At 40.0% G+C, this 20833-nt stretch overlaps 1 protein-coding gene across 1 annotated transcript in view; it reads left to right on the forward strand.

Moving 5' to 3' along the window:
• Positions 1 to 1795: 1795 nt before the first annotated feature.
• LOC120985918 (aminopeptidase N-like) overlaps positions 1796 to 20833 on the forward strand; it is a 105624-nt gene continuing 86586 nt past the window's right edge. Inside the window, exons 1-2 of the mRNA XM_040414139.1 lie at positions 1796 to 2457; positions 18480 to 18622. Coding sequence (XP_040270073.1) covers positions 1802 to 2457; positions 18480 to 18622 — 799 coding nt within the window. The 5' untranslated portion in view covers positions 1796 to 1801. The remainder of the gene's footprint in view (positions 2458 to 18479; positions 18623 to 20833) is intronic.

Genomic DNA, 20833 nt, shown 5'->3' on the forward strand with positions numbered 1-20833 from the left:
CCCGATGCAGTTTGGAAACTGCGCAGAAATATTGAAGCCCTCAGCGATGCGAATCCAATCGTCCGTCTTGGGCTGCGGCATCACCGTCTCTCGGAGTTGCTGCCAGATGACATGGCAAGCGTGACGTACAATCCGAGAAATCGTCGAGGTTCCTAAAAGAAACTCAAAATGCAGGGATGCAAAAGAGTTCCCAGTTTCCAGGAATCTGAAGGAATAAGAAAAAAATAAATCAGTAAGCATCAAATCAAAGCAAACATCAGATACTTTATTTGCCTATAATGTTGAATACAAGACATGATTTACAACTATCTATGTCCATTGTCGACTAAACATAATTTTAAAAAGTGTTTTTGGGTGTATGAATCAAACACTACTAAGTTACAACAACTGTGTTTAGACCCTTGATATGCTGAAGGATATGGGCGCCTTAAGAATGATGTGAACATTATGCATGATTATGACGTTAGCTGAACACAAATAGCAAACCTGCTAAAAAGAAACGACGAGCTTTAAAAATGCAATGTTATGTGTCAGGGATTCAAGTTAAAAGAAAAAGGACATAAAAATGTTCGCTAATACATTATGGGTAAAGAAAGGTTACTTCAGCAAACAGTAGCACATGTCTAACAGCAGCCATTTTCTAACACATGTTCCTCCTGACGGAAGCACTGCACATTACTGTTCAAACTAGAAACGTAAAATATTGCTTACCTCAACGTGACGATGAGCCTTTCCTCTGGAGAAATGCTGCGCCTCATATTGGTGTCCATGAAGGTAAGGACAGTACGTAGAGACGACAGCAAGCGATCAAATGTAGTCACTGACATCCTACAGAAGGAAAAAAACTTCTCAGGATGCAGGCGAAGATCTTTGTAGAGAGTATGAAAGTGTCATTTCTGGTAGCGTTGAGAAACAATCGGATGGACCCAAAATCGCCGCCTTCTACTAGGTTCCTCATCCAACAAAGGAGTGCGCTGTCCTCATCGCCGAGAAACAAGCCAGTGCAGTAAGACCTCTCTCTTCCTCAGAGTCATCCGCCATGGTGAAACAGCTAAGACAAGCAACCAAAAGAACCTCTGTACCCTGTGAAGACTACAGAAAATGGCCACAAAACCAAACTCAGGTGACCTGCATATATACCAGTATCCTGGGTGGAGTTATTAAAATAAATAAAAAATAGCCATTCCTTGTTTTCTGACGGTCCGCAAAAAAACGGGCACACGGAAACACAACGGAAGAAAAAACGGAAACGGATCACGGAACAACGGAACCCCGTTTTGCGGACAGTGAAAAAATACTGTCGTGTGCATGAGGCCTTATGCATATTTGACGGACAAAGGTATTGTCTTACCTTTGTTTGGGTGAAGGGTTGTTACGACATCTTTTAGGACCCATATACCCCACACATTTTACTAGGAGGTTTCCACTGAGGTACCTTAGAACAATGGATTCCACCATATGTTGGACAGTGCTGCTCAGTGTCACACTGTAAAGAAAAATAATCGAATTCTATGTGGAGTATTGTAGATCTGCTTAGAGACATTTAACCTGCAGATCCTAAACTGACTGAAGATCGACGTTCTATTTGATCCATAATTGTACTGTACATCAGCTATAAATTAACAGAGTGGAGGCCAAGTGCTGAAGATCAGATAGACAACTGATTGCACCGGCTAGCCACCTTTGCTCCAACTAGTTATAAATTAGCTGAAGTCATGTGCAAACTCCTACCTCCAGATTGTGAGGAGGTATAAAAGGGACAGTGTCCCCATTCTTGGTTCCTGTGGCACCTTCTGGCACAATGGGGAAAGGCTTCTACGTAAGCAAGATCGTGGGCTTTGTCTGCATCTTCTTTGCGATAGCTGCAGTGGCTACAATAATTGCTCTAGCAGTGGTTTATTCAAATGAGAAGTCCAACAATGATAAGGTAGAGAATGGAGGAACCACCACCGCTCCAACAAGCACCACATCAAACATTGTTATTACAGCCAGGACCACACCAACGACCACCTCCTCAACTATAACCTCAGTAAAACCTGCCAATACAACTCCTGCGTCCAATGAAACATGGGATCAATATCGCCTTCCGCCTCACCTAGAACCAGAACTTTATGATGTTGACCTTAGACCCATTTTAACAAAAAATGACCAAGGACTCTACGTATTTCATGGAGTCAGCAAAGCCTATTTCACATGTAAAACAGCAACACAACATCTCATTATCCACAGTAAAAAGCTCAATTATACCACAGACCCCCTACTCACTGATGACACCGGCAGAAATATCAGCTCAAACCGACCCTTTTTTGCAGAGAAGACCAATTATTTAATACTGCCTCTCAACGAACAACTTGAACCTATGAAAAAATATGTACTTCACACGCAGTACGTGGGAGAACTGGCAGATGATCTGGCGGGATTTTACCGAAGTGAATATGTAGAAGATGGTGTCACCAAGTAAGTAACAATCTAATAATGACAGAAATTATAGATGCTGTTATTAAATGCTAATATCTATCTATCTATCTATCTATCTATCTATCTATCTATCTATCTATCTATCTATCTATCTATGTATCTGTCCATGTATCTATCTATCTGTATATCTATTTATCTCATATTTAGCTACCTATCTACCTATCTATGATACAAAATCATTTTTGTAACCAGCAAGACCAAATGTACATCATCATTGTAGGATATTGCCACCCTACCAATATTAGTATAGAGTATAATACATATAATCATATATTTTGAGATATTACTTTACCAACAAGTTTGCATAATAATTTCACAACTCGTACCAGATGTTTTTCCAGATCTGCTTTTTCTTTACCCCATTACGGAAAAAAAAAATCTAAGTGCATATTTTTGTAATATATTGTTAAAGACATGCAGTGTATGGCTTAATGCATCATCTTCCAATATATCTATCTCTAGGCCAGGGATCAGCAACCTCCGGCACTCCAGCTGTTCACAGCTGTTGCCGAAGGTTGCTGATCCCTGTTCTAGGCCTTTGAGACTACCTTCCTTAGGCTGGCCATATACATTAGATTAATTTCAGCAGGAGCAGTCAACCATCCAAAGAATATGGGAGTCTCCTGACTCTCTCCCTACAGCATAAGAAGGGTCAGGCATGTTCTTAGGGTAGTCCAGCAGTGGTTTATCCCTCCTCTATTGAAAACTTACGTATACTCTGCTGAGTTGAATATGCATGTTTACAGGGGTAAGAGGAATATATGGACCCCTTGATCATAGAGTACCCTCCAAGTCACTCCAACAATTTACCAGTAGTAATTGTGAGCGATTCCATTTATTACCTTAGTCTCTTACACTCAGTATGACGCTGCTTATTGCTTTGAAGGTGGCAGAGGTCCTTCTCACCTGCTGGGCCCTTGTGCAACTTCGCAGGTTGCACATACGGTATGTCCATCCCTGCATGTCTAAGGGGGATCAGGAGGAATAGCTATTGGCAAAGTAAGACTCTGGCCAGCTTTATTTTTTTTTAATTAACTTTAATTATACATTATCTGGTTCTTTTAGATCACGGGTGTCCAACCTTTTTTGTCAAATTGTCAGATTACACTATTTCAAGGTGTCGAAAAAAAAAAAAAAGTTGATCGACATTCATAGATTGATCACTAACACAGTCATTCCTCCCTCATTCAGTTCTATTGATTATAGGTAGCACAAACATGTGATTGCTCATTCATTGGCTGATCATTGGCACGATTATACCGGCCAGTTATCAGCAATGAGCGTTCCTATGAGCACCTGTTCCCAGTAATTGGCCCAAATATCGTGCCGTGTAATATCAACTTCTGGCCCCTGAAACAGAAGATTTATACTTACCTGCTCTCCTCCGCTCTGGGCAGCGTGAGACAGGAAAGTGTTCTATTTCAGGGGCTGCAGGAACTTGTTAAAATTCATTTTTACCAGGAAATCTCTTTGAGTGGCGCAATTTCCTTCCTGCATCCTATTCATAAATGAGTGCTTTCCTTAACTATAAAGGACAGCACTAACTGTTTCTTACCGCCTCCTGCACCCCCAGATATACTGTAGGTGCCCTGCAATAACCAGTAAACACTTTCCCTTACTAGCGAGGAAAGCGCCTATTGGTTAACCCTTTAACCCCTTCAGGACACAGCCATTTTTCACCTTCAGAGCCCATCCAAATTTTGCAAATCTGACATGTCACTTTATGTGATAATAATTTTAAAACGCTTTTACTTATCCAAGCCATTCTGAGATTGTTTTATCATCACATATTGTACTTAATGACAGTGGGAAAGTTGAGTCAAAATATTTCATTTTTACTTATAAAAAAAAATACAAATTTACCAAACATTTGGAAAAATTTGCAATTTAATTTTTTTTATTTCTCTCCTTTTAAAACAGATAGTGATGCCTCCTAAAATAGTTATTACTTTACATGTTTCATATGTCTACTTCAAGTTTGGATCATTTTGTAAATTACATTTTCTTTTTTCGGGACGTTAGAAGGCTTAGAAATTTAGAAGCAAATCTTAAAATTTTTAAGAAAATTTTCAAAACCCAATCTTTAACCACCTCCGGACCGCCTAACGCAGGATCGCGTTCCGGAGGTGGCAGCGCTGCGCACAGTCACGCATATAGGCGTCATCTCGCGAGACGCAAGACTTCCTGTGAACGCGCGCACACAGGCGCGCGCGCTCACAGGAACGGAAGGTAAGAGAGTTGATCTCCAGCCTGCCAGCGGCGATCGTTCGCTGGCAGGCTGGAGATGTGTTTTTTTTAACCCCTAACAGGTATATTAGACGCTGTTTTGATAACAGCGTCTAATATACCTGCTACCTGGTCCTCTGGTGGTCCCCTTTGTTTGGATCGACCACCAGAGGACACAGGTAGCTCAGTAAAGTAGCACCAAGCACCACTACACTACACTACACCCCCCCGTCACTTATTAACCCCTTATTAGCCCCTGATCACCCCTGATCACCCCATATAGACTCCCTGATCACCCCCCTGTCATTGATTACCCCCCTGTCATTGATCAACCCCCTGTAAAGCTCCATTCAGACGTCCGCATGATTTTTACGGATCCACTGATAGATGGATCGGATCCGCAAAACGCATCCGGATGTCTGAATGAAGCCTTACAGGGGCGTGATCAATGACTGTGGTGATCACCCCATATAGACTCCCTGATCACCCCCCTGTCATTGATTACCCCCCTGTCATTGATTACCCCCCTGTAAAGCTCCATTCAGACGTCCGCATGATTTTTACGGATCCACTGATAGATGGATCGGATCCGCAAAACGCATCCGGACGTCTGAATGAAGCCTTACAGGGGCATGATCAATGACTGTGGTTATCACCCCATATAGACTCCCTGATCACCCCCCTGTCATTGATTACCCCCCTGTAAAGCTCCATTCAGATGTCCGCATGATTTTTACGGATGCACTGATAGATGGATCGGATCCGCAAAACGCATCCGGACGTCTGAATGAAGCCTTACAGGGGCGTGATCAATGACTGTGGTTATCACCCCATATAGACTCCCTGATCACCCCCCTGTCATTGATTACACCCCTGTCATTGATCAACCCCCTGTAAAGCTCCATTCAGATGTCCGCATGATTTTTACGGATCCACTGATAGATGGATCGGATCCGCAAAACGCATCCGGACGTCTGAATGAAGCCTTACAGGGGCGTGATCAATGACTGTGGTTATCACCCCATATAGACTCCCTGATCACCCCCCTGTCATTGATTACACCCCTGTCATTGATCAACCCCCTGTAAAGCTCCATTCAGATGTCCGCATGATTTTTACGGATCCACTGATAGATGGATCGGATCCGCAAAACGCATCCGGACGTCTGAATGAAGCCTTACAGGGGCGTGATCAATGACTGTGGTTATCACCCCATATAGACTCCCTGATCACCCCCCTGTCATTGATTACACCCCTGTCATTGATCAACCCCCTGTAAAGCTCCATTCAGATGTTTGCATGATTTTTACGGATCCTCTGATAGATGGATCGGATCCGCAAAACGCATACGGACGTCTGAATGAAGCCTTACAGGGGCGTGATCAATGACTGTGGTTATCACCCCATATAGACTCCCTGATCACCCCCCTGTCATTGATTACACCCCTGTCATTGATCAACCCCCTGTAAAGCTCCATTCAGATGTCCGCATGATTTTTACGGATCCACTGATAGATGGATCGGATCCGCAAAACACATACAGGCGTCTCCCTGGAGCCTTCCAGGGGGGTGATCAATGACTGTGGTGATCACCCCATATAGACTCCCTGATCACCCCCCTGTCATTGATCACCCCCCTGTCATTGATCACTCCCCCTGTCATTGATCACCCCCCTGTCATTGATCACCCTCTGTAAGGCTCCATTCAGACATTTTTTTGGCCCAAGTTAGCGGAATTATTATTTTTTTTTCTTACAAAGTCTCATATTCCACTAACTTGTGTCAAAAAATAAAATCTCACATGAACTCACCATACCCCTCACGGAATCCAAATGCGTAAAATTTTTTAGACATTTATATTCCAGACTTCTTCTCACGCTTTAGGGCCCCTAGAATGCCAGGGCAGTATAAATACCCCACATGTGACCCCATTTCGGAAAGAAGACACCCCCAGGTATTCCGTGAGGGGCATATTGAGTCCATGAAAGATTGAAATTTTTGTCCCAAGTTAGCGGAAAGGGAGACTTTGTGAGAAAAAAATTAAAAATATCAATTTCCGCTAACTTGTGCCAAAAAAAAAAATTTTCTATGAACTCGCCATGCCCCTCATTGAATACCTTGGGGTGTCTTCTTTCCAAAATGGGGTCACATGTGGGGTATTTATACTGCCCTGGCATTCTAGGGGCCCCAAAGCGTGAGAAGAAGTCTGGTATCCAAATGTCTAAAAATGCCCTCCTAAAAGGAATTTGGGCACCTTTGCGCACCTAGGCTGCAAAAAAGTGTCACACATCTGGTATCGCCGTACTCAGGAGAAGTTGGGGAATGTGTTTTGGGGTGTCATTTTACATATACCCATGCTGGGTGAGAGAAATATCTTGGTCAAATGCCAACTTTGTATAAATAAATGGGAAAAGTTGTCTTTTGCCAAGATATTTCTCTCACCCAGCAAGGGTATATGTAAAATGACACCCCAAAACACATTCCCCAACTTCTCCTGAATACGGCGATACCACATGTGTGACACTTTTTTGCAGCCTAGGTGGGCAAAGGGGCCCATATTCCAAAGAGCACCTTTAGGATTTCACAGGTCATTTACCTACTTACCACACATTAGGGCCCCTGGAAAATGCCAGGGCAGTATAACTACCCCACAAGTGACCCCATTTTGGAAAGAAGACACCCCAAGGTATTCCGTGAGGGGCATGGCGAGTTCCTAGAATTTTTTATTTTTTGTCACAAGTTAGTGGAAAATGCAGATTTTTTTTTTTTCATACAAAGTCTCATATTCCACTAACTTGTGACAAAAAATAAAAACTTCCATGAACTCACTATGCCCATCAGCGAATACCTTGGGGTCTCTTCTTTCCAAAATGGGGTCACTTGTGGGGTAGTTATACTGCCCTGGCATTCTAGGGGCCCAAATGTGTGGTAAGGAGTTTGAAATCAAATTCTGTAAAAAATGACCAGTGAAATCCGAAAGGTGCTCTTTGGAATATGGGCCCCTTTGCCCACCTAGGCTGCAAAAAAGTGTCACACATCTGGTATCTCCGTACTCAGGAGAAGTTGGGGAATGTGTTTTGGGGTGTCATTTTACATATACCCATGCTGGGTGAGAGAAATATCTTGGCAAAGACAACTTTTCCCATTTTTTTATACAAAGTTGGCATTTGACCAAGATATTTATCTCACCCAGCATGGGTATATGTAAAAAGACACCCCAAAACACATTCCTCAACTTCTCCTGAATACAGAGATACCAGATGTGTGACACTTTTTTGCAGCCTAGGTGGGCAAAGGGGCCCATATTCCAAAGAGCACCATTCGGATTTCACAGGTCATTTTTTACAGAATTTGATTTCAAACTCCTTACCACACATTTGGGCCCCTAGAATGCCAGGGCAGTATAACTACCCCACAAGTGACCCCATTTTGGAAAGAAGAGACCCCAAGGTATTCGCTGATGGGCATAGTGAGTTCATGGAAGTTTTTATTTTTTGTCACAAGTTAGTGGAATATGAGACTTTGTATGAAAAAAAAATAAATCATCATTTTCCACTAACTTGTGACAAAAAATAAAAAATTCTAGGAACTTGCCATGCCCCTCACGGAATACCTTCGGGTGTCTTATTTCCAAAATGGGGTCACTTGTGGGGTAGTTATACTGCCCTGGCATTCTAGGGGCCCAAATGTGTGGTAAGGAGTTTGAAATCAAATTCTGTAAAAAATGACCTGTGAAATCCGAAAGGTGCTCTTTGGAATGTGGGCCCCTTTGCCCACCTAGGCTGCAAAAAAGTGTCACACATCTGGTATCTCCGTACTCAGGAGAAGTTGGGGAATGTGTTTTGGGGTGTCATTTTACATATACCCATGCTGGGTGAGAGAAATATCTTGGCAAAAGACAACTTTTCCCATTTTTTTATACAAAGTTGACATTTGACCAAGATATTTATATCACCCAGCATGGGTATATGTAAAATGACACCCCAAAACACATTCCTCAACTTCTCCTGAATACAAAGATACCAGATGTGTGACACTTTTTTGCAGCCTAGGTGGGCAAAGGGGCCCATATTCCAAAGAGCACCTTTCGGATTTCACAGGTCATTTTTTACAGAATTTGATTTCAAACTCCTTACCACACATTTGGGCCCCTAGAATGCCAGGGCAGTATAACTACCCCACAAGTGACCCCATTTTGGAAAGAAGAGACCCCAATGTATTTCGTGATGGGCATAGTGAGTTCATAGAAGTTTTTATTTTTTGTCACAAGTTAGTGGAATATGAGACTTTGTAAGAAAAATAAAAAAATAAAAAAAAATAAAAATCATCATTTTCCGCTAACTTGTGACAAAAAATAAAAAGTTCTATGAACTCACTATGCCCATCAGTGAATACCTTAGGGTGTGTACTTTCCGAAATGGGGTCATTTGTGGGGTGTTTGTACTGTCTGGCCATTGTAGAACCTCAGGAAACATGACAGGTGCTCAGAAAGTCAGAGCTGCTTCAAAAAGCGGAAATTCACATTTTTGTACCATAGTTTGTAAACGCTATAACTTTTACCCAAAGCATTTTTTTTTTACCCAAACATTTTTTTTTTATCAAAGACATGTAGAACAATAAATTTAGAGCAAAATTTATATATGGATCTCGTTTTTTTTTTGCAAAATTTTACAACTGAAAGTGAAAAATGTCATTTTTTTGCAAAAAAATCGTTAAATTTCGATTAATAACAAAAAAAGTAAAAATGTCAGCAGCAATGAAATACCACCAAATGAAAGCTCTATTAGTGATAAGAAAAGGAGGTAAATTTCATTTGGGTGGTAAGTTGCATGACCGAGCAATAAACGGTGAAAGTAGTGTAGGTCAGAAGTGTAAAAAGTGGCCTGGTCTTTCTGGGTGTTTAAGCACTGGGGGCTGAGGTGGTTAAGGACCAGTTCAGGTCTGAAGTCACTTTGTGGGGCTTACATAATAGAAACCACTCTAGAAACTACACCCCTCAAGGTAATCAAAACTGATTTTACATACTTTGTTAACCCTTTAGGTATTCCACAAGAATTAAAGGAAAATGGAGATGAAATTTCAGAATTTCACTTTTTTGGCAGATTTTTCATTTTAATCCGTTTTTTCCAGTAACAAAGCAAGGGTTAACAGCCAAACAAAACTCAAGATTTATTACCCTGATTTTGTAGTTTACAGAAACACCCTATATGTGGTCGTAAACTGCTGTACGGGCACACGGCAGGGCACAGAAGGAAAGGAATGCCATATGGTTTTTGGAGGGCTAAATTTACTGGGATAATTTTAAGTTGCCATGTCACATTTGAAGACCCCCTGATGCACCCTTAGAGTAGAAACTTCAAAATAAAGTTACCCCATTTTGGAAACTACGGGATAAGGTGGCAGTTTTGTTAGTACTATTTTAGGTAACATATGATTTTTGGTTGCTCTATATTTCACTTGTGAGGCAAGGTAACAAAAAATAGCTGTTTTAGCACCGTTTTTTTTTTTTTTTTTACAATGTTCATCTGACAGGTTAGATCATGTGATATTTTTGTACAGCTGGTTCTTACGGATGCGGCAATACCTAATATGTATACTTTTTTTATTTTATTTAAGTTTTACACAATAACAGCATTTTTTAAACCAAAAAATCATGTTTTAGTGTCTCCATATTCTGAGAGCCATAGTTTTTTATTTTTTTGGCAATTGTTTTAGGTAGGGTCTAATTTTTTGCGGGATGAGATGACGGTTTGATTTGTATGATTTTGGGGTGCGTATCACTTTTTGATCGCTTGATATTACACTTTTTGTGATGTAAGGTGACAGAAAATTGCTTTATTTTACACGGTTTTTATTTTTATTTATTTAGTTCATGTTATATTTTTATAAAGCAGGTTCTTACGGATTCGGCGATACCTAATATGTATACTTTTTTTTATTTATTTACATTTTACACAATAACAGCATTTAAAAAAAATAATAATAATGTTTTAGTGTCTCTATATTCTAGGTAGGGTATCATTTTTTGCGTGATGAGAAGACGGTTTGATTGGTATGATTTTGGGATGCGTATGACTTTTTTATCGCTTGGAATTACACTTTTTGTAATGTAAGGTGACAAAAAAATATAATTTTTTAATAATTTTTTATAATTTTTTATTCGCCTGAGGTGGCAGATTATGTGACATTTTTATATAGCATTATATCGTTACGGACGCGGCGATACCTAATATGTATGTTTTTTTATTTATTTATTTATTTTAACACTTTTATGGTGAGGGGACCTTTTTTTTACTTGAAACTTTAATTTTTTTCACATTTTTTACTTTTTATATTTGTTCCACTGTGGGACTTCACCTTTTCAGGGTTTGATCCCTGTTTCAATTTAGTACAATACATTCTGTCAGCGTCAGGCTGGATCTCCTGGGCTTCCGTAGCTGGCAGGCCTCGATGCCTGTGTAAGGCATCGGGGCTGCCATGGCAGCCATCGGCCCCCTGTCAGCACAGTGTGGGGGGCCGATGGAGTCAGAGGTAGCCCCCTCCCTCTGAAAACCCACACATGCCGCGGTCAGCGCTGACCGTGGCATGTGAAAGGGTTAATCCGCCGGCCCAGCATCACCGCATACAGCTATCAGTAACTGCTCTTGCACCCGCCTGATCACTTCACATACATTCACGTAAGGCACCACATTCTCCGACTTACATGTACGTGATATTGCAGGAAGGGGTTAATGACCAGGCCTTAACCACCAGACACTTTTTGTTGATTTAGCTCAGGTGGTTCAAAAGCTTGTAACTTTATTTGTTGGACTACCAAGATAACTTTTGCAACTTTTTATTACATGATATATAGGGCTTTTTATTATGTTTTGTCGTTTTATTTGGAGGAAACTGTACAAAACATTTTTAAAAAGTCATTTTTTTTCAAACTATAGCTCATTCTTTAAATACGCAAATTATTATAATTAGTTCCCTATTTTATCTTTTATTTATTTAATTTTTTTCTAATATATATGTATATATTTCTTTTTTTTATAAGCCTGTTGTCTGTATTGCTATATCAAACAAGAGATAATATTTTATCTATGTATGATACTCTTCTTTTATTTCTTGACATATTGAGTAGATATTTAAATATTGGATTCACACTATATATAGCATTCATTGTCTTACTTGATTAATAATATTTCCTACTTTTTTCAAACTCATTGTTCTAAGCCTGTCTATATGATATGTCAGCAGTGTAACCTGTGGAACTGTAGAATCTACTGTATGAAGTCTGGAAGTTTAACAAGCTGACACCCCCATTGCCCCCTCCACACAATCTTATAAACGGGTGCCAATTAGCTGCTACGGCAGCTGGGGCTCTAACAATGGGGCCTAAGTGATGTCTTTCTCTTACCCTCAGTTGACACCTGAGCGTTTTACAGCGCGTTCCTACGCGCTGTAAAACGCTCAACAAGGAGAAACCAATGCTTCCCTATGGGAATGGTTCTCACCTGGGCGTTTTACAGCGCGTATGATCGCGCTGTAAAACGCCCGACGCTCAAACAAGTACATGAGCGTTTTTTTGGGCGTTTGTCGCACGTTCCCGTACATAGACTTTCGGGAACGCGCGACAATGTGTGTTCGCTTGTCTCTGTGTGCGCGCTTGTAAACGCCCGTACAATCGCGCATACAGAGCGCTCCTTTCAGAACGCTCAGGTGTGAACCCAGCGTTAGGCTACATGCACACAAACGTTGTTTGTTTCCGTGTCCATTAAGTTTTTTTTGCGGATAGGATGCGGACCCATTCATTTCAATGGGTCCGCAAAAAACGTGGACAGCACACCGTGTGCTATCTGCTTCAGTATGTCAGTTCCGTTGCCCCGCAAAAAAAAATAGTACATGTCCAATTTTTTTCTAGTTTGCGGACAAGGATAGGCATTATTACAATGGATCTGCAAAAAAAACGGATCCGCAAAAAAAAAACTGATGCCATACAGAACGTCATCCGTTTTTTTTGCAGATCTGCAATTTGCGGACCGCAAAACACATACGGTCTTTCGCATGTTGCCTTACGGCCATAATAAACTGCAATACATATTTATTGTATATTTTGCTAGCGATTGAGCGCTCCAGTGGTGAAGAACTGTGTTTAAAAATAATAGAAGAAAAACACCAAAACATTCCTATTATATGTGCTTTCAAGAAATATAAAAACAACTACACATATCTGGTATTGTTTAATCTCTAATAGATCCCAAACTAGTAAATGATCACATTAGTTAGCTTTTGTGGTAATCACTATAAAACATAAAAATTTGAAATACCAGAATTTCAGGCTTTTTGCCTAAAAAAGTGGAATAAAAAGTGATCAAAAATGGTGCCAATAAAAACTACAACTTGTTCTGCAAAAAACAAACCGCAACACAGCTCAACAGAAAAAAAAAGAAAAAAGTTAAAGCTTTTAGAATATGGACAAAAAAAAACTAGTGATTTTATGGACACCTTCAGGGCAATTTTTTATGATTACATTTTACAATTTTAAGTATCACTTCTCAGTTCAATCAGCTGGCAGCTCATGTGAAGCCTAATCTTTGATCTTCCCCCTCATAAACATATATAATAGCTAAAATCTTATCAAACTGATAACAGTGTGGCTTAAATGAGTTTTTATGAGGTCAGGAGATGAGAGCTAAGGCTTCACATCAGCCCTCAGCTCTGGGAACTGAGAAGTGATACTCTGCAGATTCATTTTTAACCCTTACATCAAAAAAATAGGTGAACATTTTTTATAAAGACCAATTGAAAAAATGACTTTAGCCTGAAATTAGTCAAATGCAATCATAAAAAATTGCCTGTAAGTTGTCCATAGCCTTTAAAGTACTCTTTATTTAATGTATTAAAAAAAGCAGTAAACTATAAAAAAAAAGTAGACATTTGGTATTGCCATAATCATATTCAAAGAATAAAGGTAATGTATTTTATACTGCACAGAGAAAGGCAGAACATTTTATATGAGTAAAATTAATTTTTTTCCCATCATTCTCTAGAGTTAATAAAAGATAATCAATAAGTTATATGCACCCCAAAATAGTGTAATTACAAATGTAACTCACCCCTGAAAAGATAAAGCTACATTAAAAAATAAAACAGTTATGCCCAAGGGGCGTTCTCAGGGAATACACTGATCTACAATAGATGAAAATGGCTTGATCCAGCCTACAATATGCCATCATGGCTGAGCAGCCTGACAGGAAAATTAACCAATATGCAGTGTATACAAGTGCCAGCATGTAGTTAGGCTCCACCCCATCATTCTCTTAGGCACCTCTGCAAGTGAAGACAACCAGTCCTGCTCACATTCTCGGACATGTTGCTGGCAACCATTTTAAATCATTCACAGGGGACCCCTTTAAGGGGTTAAGCAGTGCATATTAACCTTGAGTTTTTTTTATCATAGCTATTTTCCTGGTTTATATCAGTCATTGAAGTGGGGTTGGATGTGCCAGTAATTTGCTTATTATTATTCTTTGGACATCCATTCCTTAAAGGGGTTCTCTGGGAATTAGCAAAATGAAAATACTTAAATATTACTTTATTTTAAATATATTCCCAAATACCTTTCATTAGTTATAATGGCTTGTTTTGTCTAGGGAGAATCATTAGGAGAAAAAAAATGGCCGCTGTCCTATTAGTACAGAGAAAACCTGTCCTGATCACACAGGAGGACAAGTTACTTCAGAGCATTGAGCCAAAGAGCTGCCTCATCTTCTATGAAACTGAATATAGTTTTGATATGATCTTTAGCTAAATCTCTGTAGAAATGGAGTTCATGAGGAGGCATGAAGTACAGAGAGGAGAGTGGGGGTGATGTGGATATTTATGTGCAGCAGCACAGCACTTGTATGCAGTCTCCATTACCACAGCCTGTCCTGTCCGTCCTCTCTGTACTTCATGTCTCCTCATGAACTCCATTCCTACAGAGATTCATTTAAAGTTCTTATAATATGTATTCAGGATCATAATACTTGGCAAGGGAGGAGGATGAAGCAGCTCTTTACCTCAGTGCTCGGAATTAACTTGTCCTGCTGTGTGATTAGGACAGGTTTTGTGTGTATTAATAGGAGAGCGGCCATTTTGTTTCTCTTAATGATTGCTCCCTAAACAAAATTAACCATTATAAATCATGAAAGGTATATGGGAATACATTTATAATAATATATTTATAACAAAGTAATATTTAAGTATTTCAATTTTCTAAATTCCTGGAGGACCCCTTTAATGTATCTTATAATGCAAGCCAGGCTATGATATTGTACCTCACTGCCATACAGTTCTTCCAGATACATTTTAAGGGGAATCTGTCACCATGATCTTGGGCTACCTGCACACAGTGTGGATTATAGACATTTTTTTCTGTACAGATTTCATGTGGAAATACCACAGCATAATATAGTACCAGCAAAGTGACTGATTGACAAAACTCAAGTACACTTTGCTTTGTTTCTTAGGTGTGGAAATTGACCTATTGTAAGGATTTTAAAATCCGCAGCATGTGAATTGTTAGTGCGATTCCGCACCTTCTGTAGAGTAGTCTTCCCCATAGATTTCAATGGTTTATTAACATTTTTGTGCAATTTTGGTGCAGATTTTATGTAGATTTTCTGCTCACGAATCTGCACTGGGTGCAAGTACTCTTATTTGTAGTAATACTGTAAATGAGTGTTTTATAGGTTAGAATCATGGTGAAAGATTCTCTTGAAGAAACTAAAATGAACAATTTCCCCTTGCAAAGCTAATCATTTTTATAAACTGTCATCTATCAAAGAAAGTTAGCAGCAACTCTCCCTGTCCTGTTAGTTCATGCCTTATTTTATGGATAATTGGGTAAAAGTTGTTGTATATTTTGGGATATTCCTAGGTTTCATTCCTAGGTATGTATTTTTCTTGAGCAATCTGCATATGGTATGTATACTTTTGTTCCATAAGATGTCAGCGTTCTTAGCTAGCATCAATATTTCCAATATAATTTGATTTACCTTATATCCTAACTTTTCAGTAAATAAGACCTAATTTATTTTTTCAACATAAAAAATGCTCAGGGGCATTGCTAGGGTCTCAAAAGATCCAGGGCCCAAGCCCTGATGAATATGGCCGAAGTCTACTTTCCCCCCACACACCGCATTTTACTGTACTTGCCATACAGCAGCACATACCTCTCACATCCAGTGCCTCCCAGGTGACGTCTCCTCTGATGTAGATCGTCTCGGTCATCATCTTCTCCATTCGATCCGGACAATTTTTTTCAGCCGTGCCTCGTCTCTGCAGAGTTTGACACACATACATCTTAGCTTCCTCACATTCATATCATCATCCCCCAACCTTGAGTCCCCACAGTGTTATCCTGCTGCTTGCTGTGCTCCCGAAACCCTCAAATTCTATCCTGAAGAAAAATTTGTGCCATACAGATAGTCCCCGTCATAGCTATAGTGCTCCTCAAAGTTCCACCAATAGTAATTCCCTTCTAGAATGCCCTCATTAGTAATACAGCCAACTACAGTGCCCCCTACAGTGATAATGCTCCACAAGAGTGCCTCCATTAGTAGAAGTATCCAGTATTAATAATGCCCTCACAGAGCCCCCAGTAAAAATAAGGCCCCTATTGTTCCCCCAGTTGGTAATAAAGCTCTCTACAGACCCCCTCAGTGGTAATAAGCCCCCAGTGGTAACAAGAATGCCTCCAGATATGGTTACACTTTGTACTTAAATAATCTGTCTTAAGGTACAGGGTTAGGGAGACACTATTTGTCTGTGTTAGCAGACTGACCTTGGAGTTATTCCTATGACTATCTATTTCATCAAAATTTACCCTCACTTGGGGGTATTAGATTATTTGAATAAATATCTTTTTGTCAATCTTTGTACTCGATGACCTGCTTTTCCTTTGTTATATTGATTGACTTTGCTGTAAAGAATATTTTTCTTTTACTCTATAAAAAATTCAATAAAACCTAAATTTACAAGAATGCCTATAATGTCCCCTGGATTTACTAGATTTAAAATGCCCCCCCCCCCCCCCGTGCCCCCAGTATTTATATTGCCCCCTACTGTTATAATGCTTGCCCTGAAGTGCCCACAGTATTGCTATAATTCTCACCCTGAAGAGCCCCCAGTATTTATATCAACCCCCTACTGCTATAATGCTTGCCCTGATATACCCCCAGTATTTATATTACCCCCACTGTTATAATGCTCACCCTGAAGTGCCCCTGGTATTTATAATGCCCCCTGCAGTTCCCCCTATAGTTATAATCCTCCCTTTAGTGTCCTTAGAAATTATAATTCCTCTGCCCCTCCATCATATAGTCTCATGTAAATAACACAATTTCTCTCCCTCCGTCATAGAGACCCATTTAAATAATATCACACCGTCTCTCCAGCCCCCTCCAACATGCAGTTCCATGTAACTAACATCCCTCTCTATCTACAGCCCCCTCCAAAATACAGTCCCAAGCAAATAACATCACTTCCTTCCCTTCAGCCCCTTCAATATACAGTCTCATGTAAATAACATCACCCCCTTCCCAGCCGCCTTCAACATACAGTGCCATATAAATAATATCACCCCCTCCCCAGCTGTCTCCAACATGCAAACCCATGTAAACCCCATCATCATTCAGTCCCATAGAAATAACATCACTCCCTACCACAGCAGCCATAAACATACAGTCCCATGTAAATAAAATGACCCCCTCCCACGCCACCTCCAACACACGGTCCAATGTAAATAATACCACCTTGCCCCAGCCACCTCCAACATGCAGTCCCATGTAAATAACATCACTCCCTCCCGCAGGCACCATCAACATACAGTCCCATGTAAATAACATCATCCCCTCCCCAGCCACCTTAAACACACAGTCCCATGTAAATAACATCACCCCGCCCCAGCCCCCTCCAACACACAGTCCAGTGTAAATAACATCACCCTGCCCCATCCACCTTCAACATGCAGTCCCATGTAAATAACATCCCTCCCTTCAGCCCTAACATACAGTCACAGTTAAATAACCAAACTCCCAGCATTCCTCTGCCTCTGACACTGAGAACCTATCCCTTCACTTACCTCTCCTCATGTAGCTGATCTCACCACAGGGATTTCTCTTCACTGCTGAACGCTGTCCTCTCCTGCACTGGTCACATGATGGTGACATCGTCGCAGGTCCTTCTCAGCCTCTACATATAGAACTGATCACATGACTGTGATGTCATCACAGGTCCTTTAGATCATCCATTGCATTAGATTCAATTGTATTGCCGTCCTGAGAACAGCAATACAGTTGTATCTATCTGGCAGGCAGTTTATTCGGGCCCAGGGCCCGAATGTTTTAATCCCTTAGTGACCACACACATTTTTTAAATTTGTATTCCATGAGCTATAACTTTTTTGTTTTTTCATCAATGTTTGTTTTTTCATCAATGTATGAGGTCTTTTTTATTGCAGGATAAGTTATAGTTTTTAATGCACCATTTTGGGAACATGTAATGATTGATTAAAGACAGCTGTTTAGCTAAAACCCCTGTTGTTTACTTCATTAAAAAGGCGAATTAGTGGTCACTAAGGGGTTAACCTAGCAACGCCCCTGCTTCTGCTGTTTCCATATCAGGATTTTTAGGTTTAGTAATTATTACAGTACTTTGTATTCTAAAGGGAAATGCTTTTTAATCTACTAATGTAACTATTATGATTGGCTCTTCTATTTCTCATTAAAATGTCTATTTGGTGACAGGATCATAGCCACTACACAAATGCAGGCCCCTGATGCGAGGAAGGCATTCCCCTGTTTCGATGAGCCGGCATTAAAAGCTAATTTCAGCATCACGCTCAGACACAAACCAGACTATGTGGCATTGTCAAACATGGGAATTATAAGTAAGTCATTGTTTCCTTTTATCAGTAATATTTAGAATATTAAATAAAAACTCACCCATGCTATGTGTATTCAAGTATTGGAAAGTTAAACATTTAGCATTTAAAGTTTTAATAGCATAGAATTACTAAAAAAGTAAGTGAATCATTTGCAATTACCTGGATTTCCGCATTGAGGCCATGTATTGCTGCCCTTCTATTCTTCTGTATAATGTTTTGATACACTTTAACCACTTAAGGACCACAGGTTTACACCCCCCTAAAGACCAGGCCCTTTTTTACAAATCGGCACTCCACAACTTTAGCGGTTTATTGCTCGGTCATGCAACTTACCACCCAAATGAATTTTACCTCCTTTTCTTCTCACTAATAGAGCTTTCATTTGGTGGTATTTCATTGCTGCTGACATTTTTACTTTTTTTGTTATGAATCGAAATTTAACGATTTTTTTGCAAAAAAATGACATTTTTCACTTTCAGTTGTAAAATTTTGCAAAAAAAAACGAGATCCATATATAAATTTTGCTCTAAATTTATTGTTCTACATGTCTTTGATAAAAAAAATATGTTTGGGTAAAAAAAAAATGGTTTGGGTAAAAGTTATAGCGTTTACAAACTATGGTACATAAATGTGAATTTCCGCTTTTTGAAGCAGCTCTGACTTTCTGAGCACCTGTCATGTTTCCTGAGGTTCTACAATGCCCAGACAGTACAAACACCCCACAAATGACCCCATTTCGGAAAGTAGACACCCTAAGGTATTCGCTGATGGGCATAGTGAGTTCATAGAACTTTTTATTTTTTGTCACAAGTTAGCGGAAAATGATGATTTTTTTATTTTATTTTTTTCCTTACAAAGTCTCAAATTCCACTAAATTCTGACAAAAAATAAAAGCTTCCATGAACTCACTATGCCCATCAGCGAATACCTTGGGATGTCTTCTTTCCAAAATGGGGTCACTTGTGGGGTAGTTATACTGCCCTGGCATTCTAGGGGCCCAAATGTGTGGTAAGGAGTTTGAAATCAAATTCTGTAAAAAATAGCTGGAGAAATCCGAAAGGTGCTCTTTGGAATGTGGGCCCCTTTGCCCACCTAGGCTGCAAAAAAGTGTCACACATGTGGTATCTCCGTATTCAGGAGAAGTTGGGGAATGTGTTTTGGGGTGTCATTTTACATATACCCATGCTGGGTGAGAGAAATATCTTGGCAAAAAACAACTTTGTATAAAAAAATGGTAAAAGTTGTCTTTTGCCAAGATATTTCTCTCACCCAGCATGGGAATATGTAAAATGACACCTCAAAACACATTCCCCAACTTCTCCTGAATACGGAGATACCACATGTGTGACACTTTTTTGCAGCCTAGGTGGGCAAAGGGGCCCATATTCCAAAGAGCACCTTTCGGATTTCACTGGTCATTTTTTACAGAATTTGATTTCAAACTCCTTACCACACATTTGGGCCCCTAGAATGCCAGGGCAGTATAACTACCCCACAAGTGACCCCATTTTGGAAAGAAGACACCCCAAGGTATTCGCTGATGGGCATAGTGAGTTCATGGAAGTTTTTATTTTTTGTCACAAGTTAGTGGAATATGAGACTTTGCAAGAAAAAAAAAAAAATCATCATTTTCCACTAACTTGTGACAAAAAATAAAAACTTCCATGAACTCACTATGCCCATCAGTGAATACCTTGGGATGTCTTCTTTCCAAAATGGGGTCACTTGTGGGGTAGTTATACTGCCCTGGCATTCTAGGGGCCCAAATGTGTGGTAAGGAGTTTGAAATCAAATTCTGTAAAAAATGGCCAGTGAAATCCGAAAGGTGCTCTTTGGAATATGGGCCCCTTTGCCCACCTAGGCTGCAAAAAAGTGTCACACATGTGGTATCTCCGTATTCAGGAGAAGTTGGGGAATGTGTTTTGGGGTGTCATTTTACATATACCCATGTTGGGTGAGAGAAATATCTTGGCAAAAGACAACTTTGTATAAAAAAATGGTAAAAGTTGTCTTTTGCCAAGATATTTCTCTCACCCAGCATGGGTATATGTAAAATGACACCGCAAAACACATTCCCCAACTTCTCCTGAATACGGAGATACCAGATGTGTGACACTTTTTTGCAGCCTAGGTGGGCAAAGGGGCCCATATTCCAAAGAGCACCTTTCGGATTTCACTGGTCATTTTTTACAGAATTTGATTTCAAACTCCTTA

This window comes from Bufo bufo, chromosome 1 (assembly GCF_905171765.1).
Source record: "Bufo bufo chromosome 1, aBufBuf1.1, whole genome shotgun sequence".
NCBI lineage: Eukaryota > Metazoa > Chordata > Amphibia > Anura > Bufonidae > Bufo > Bufo bufo.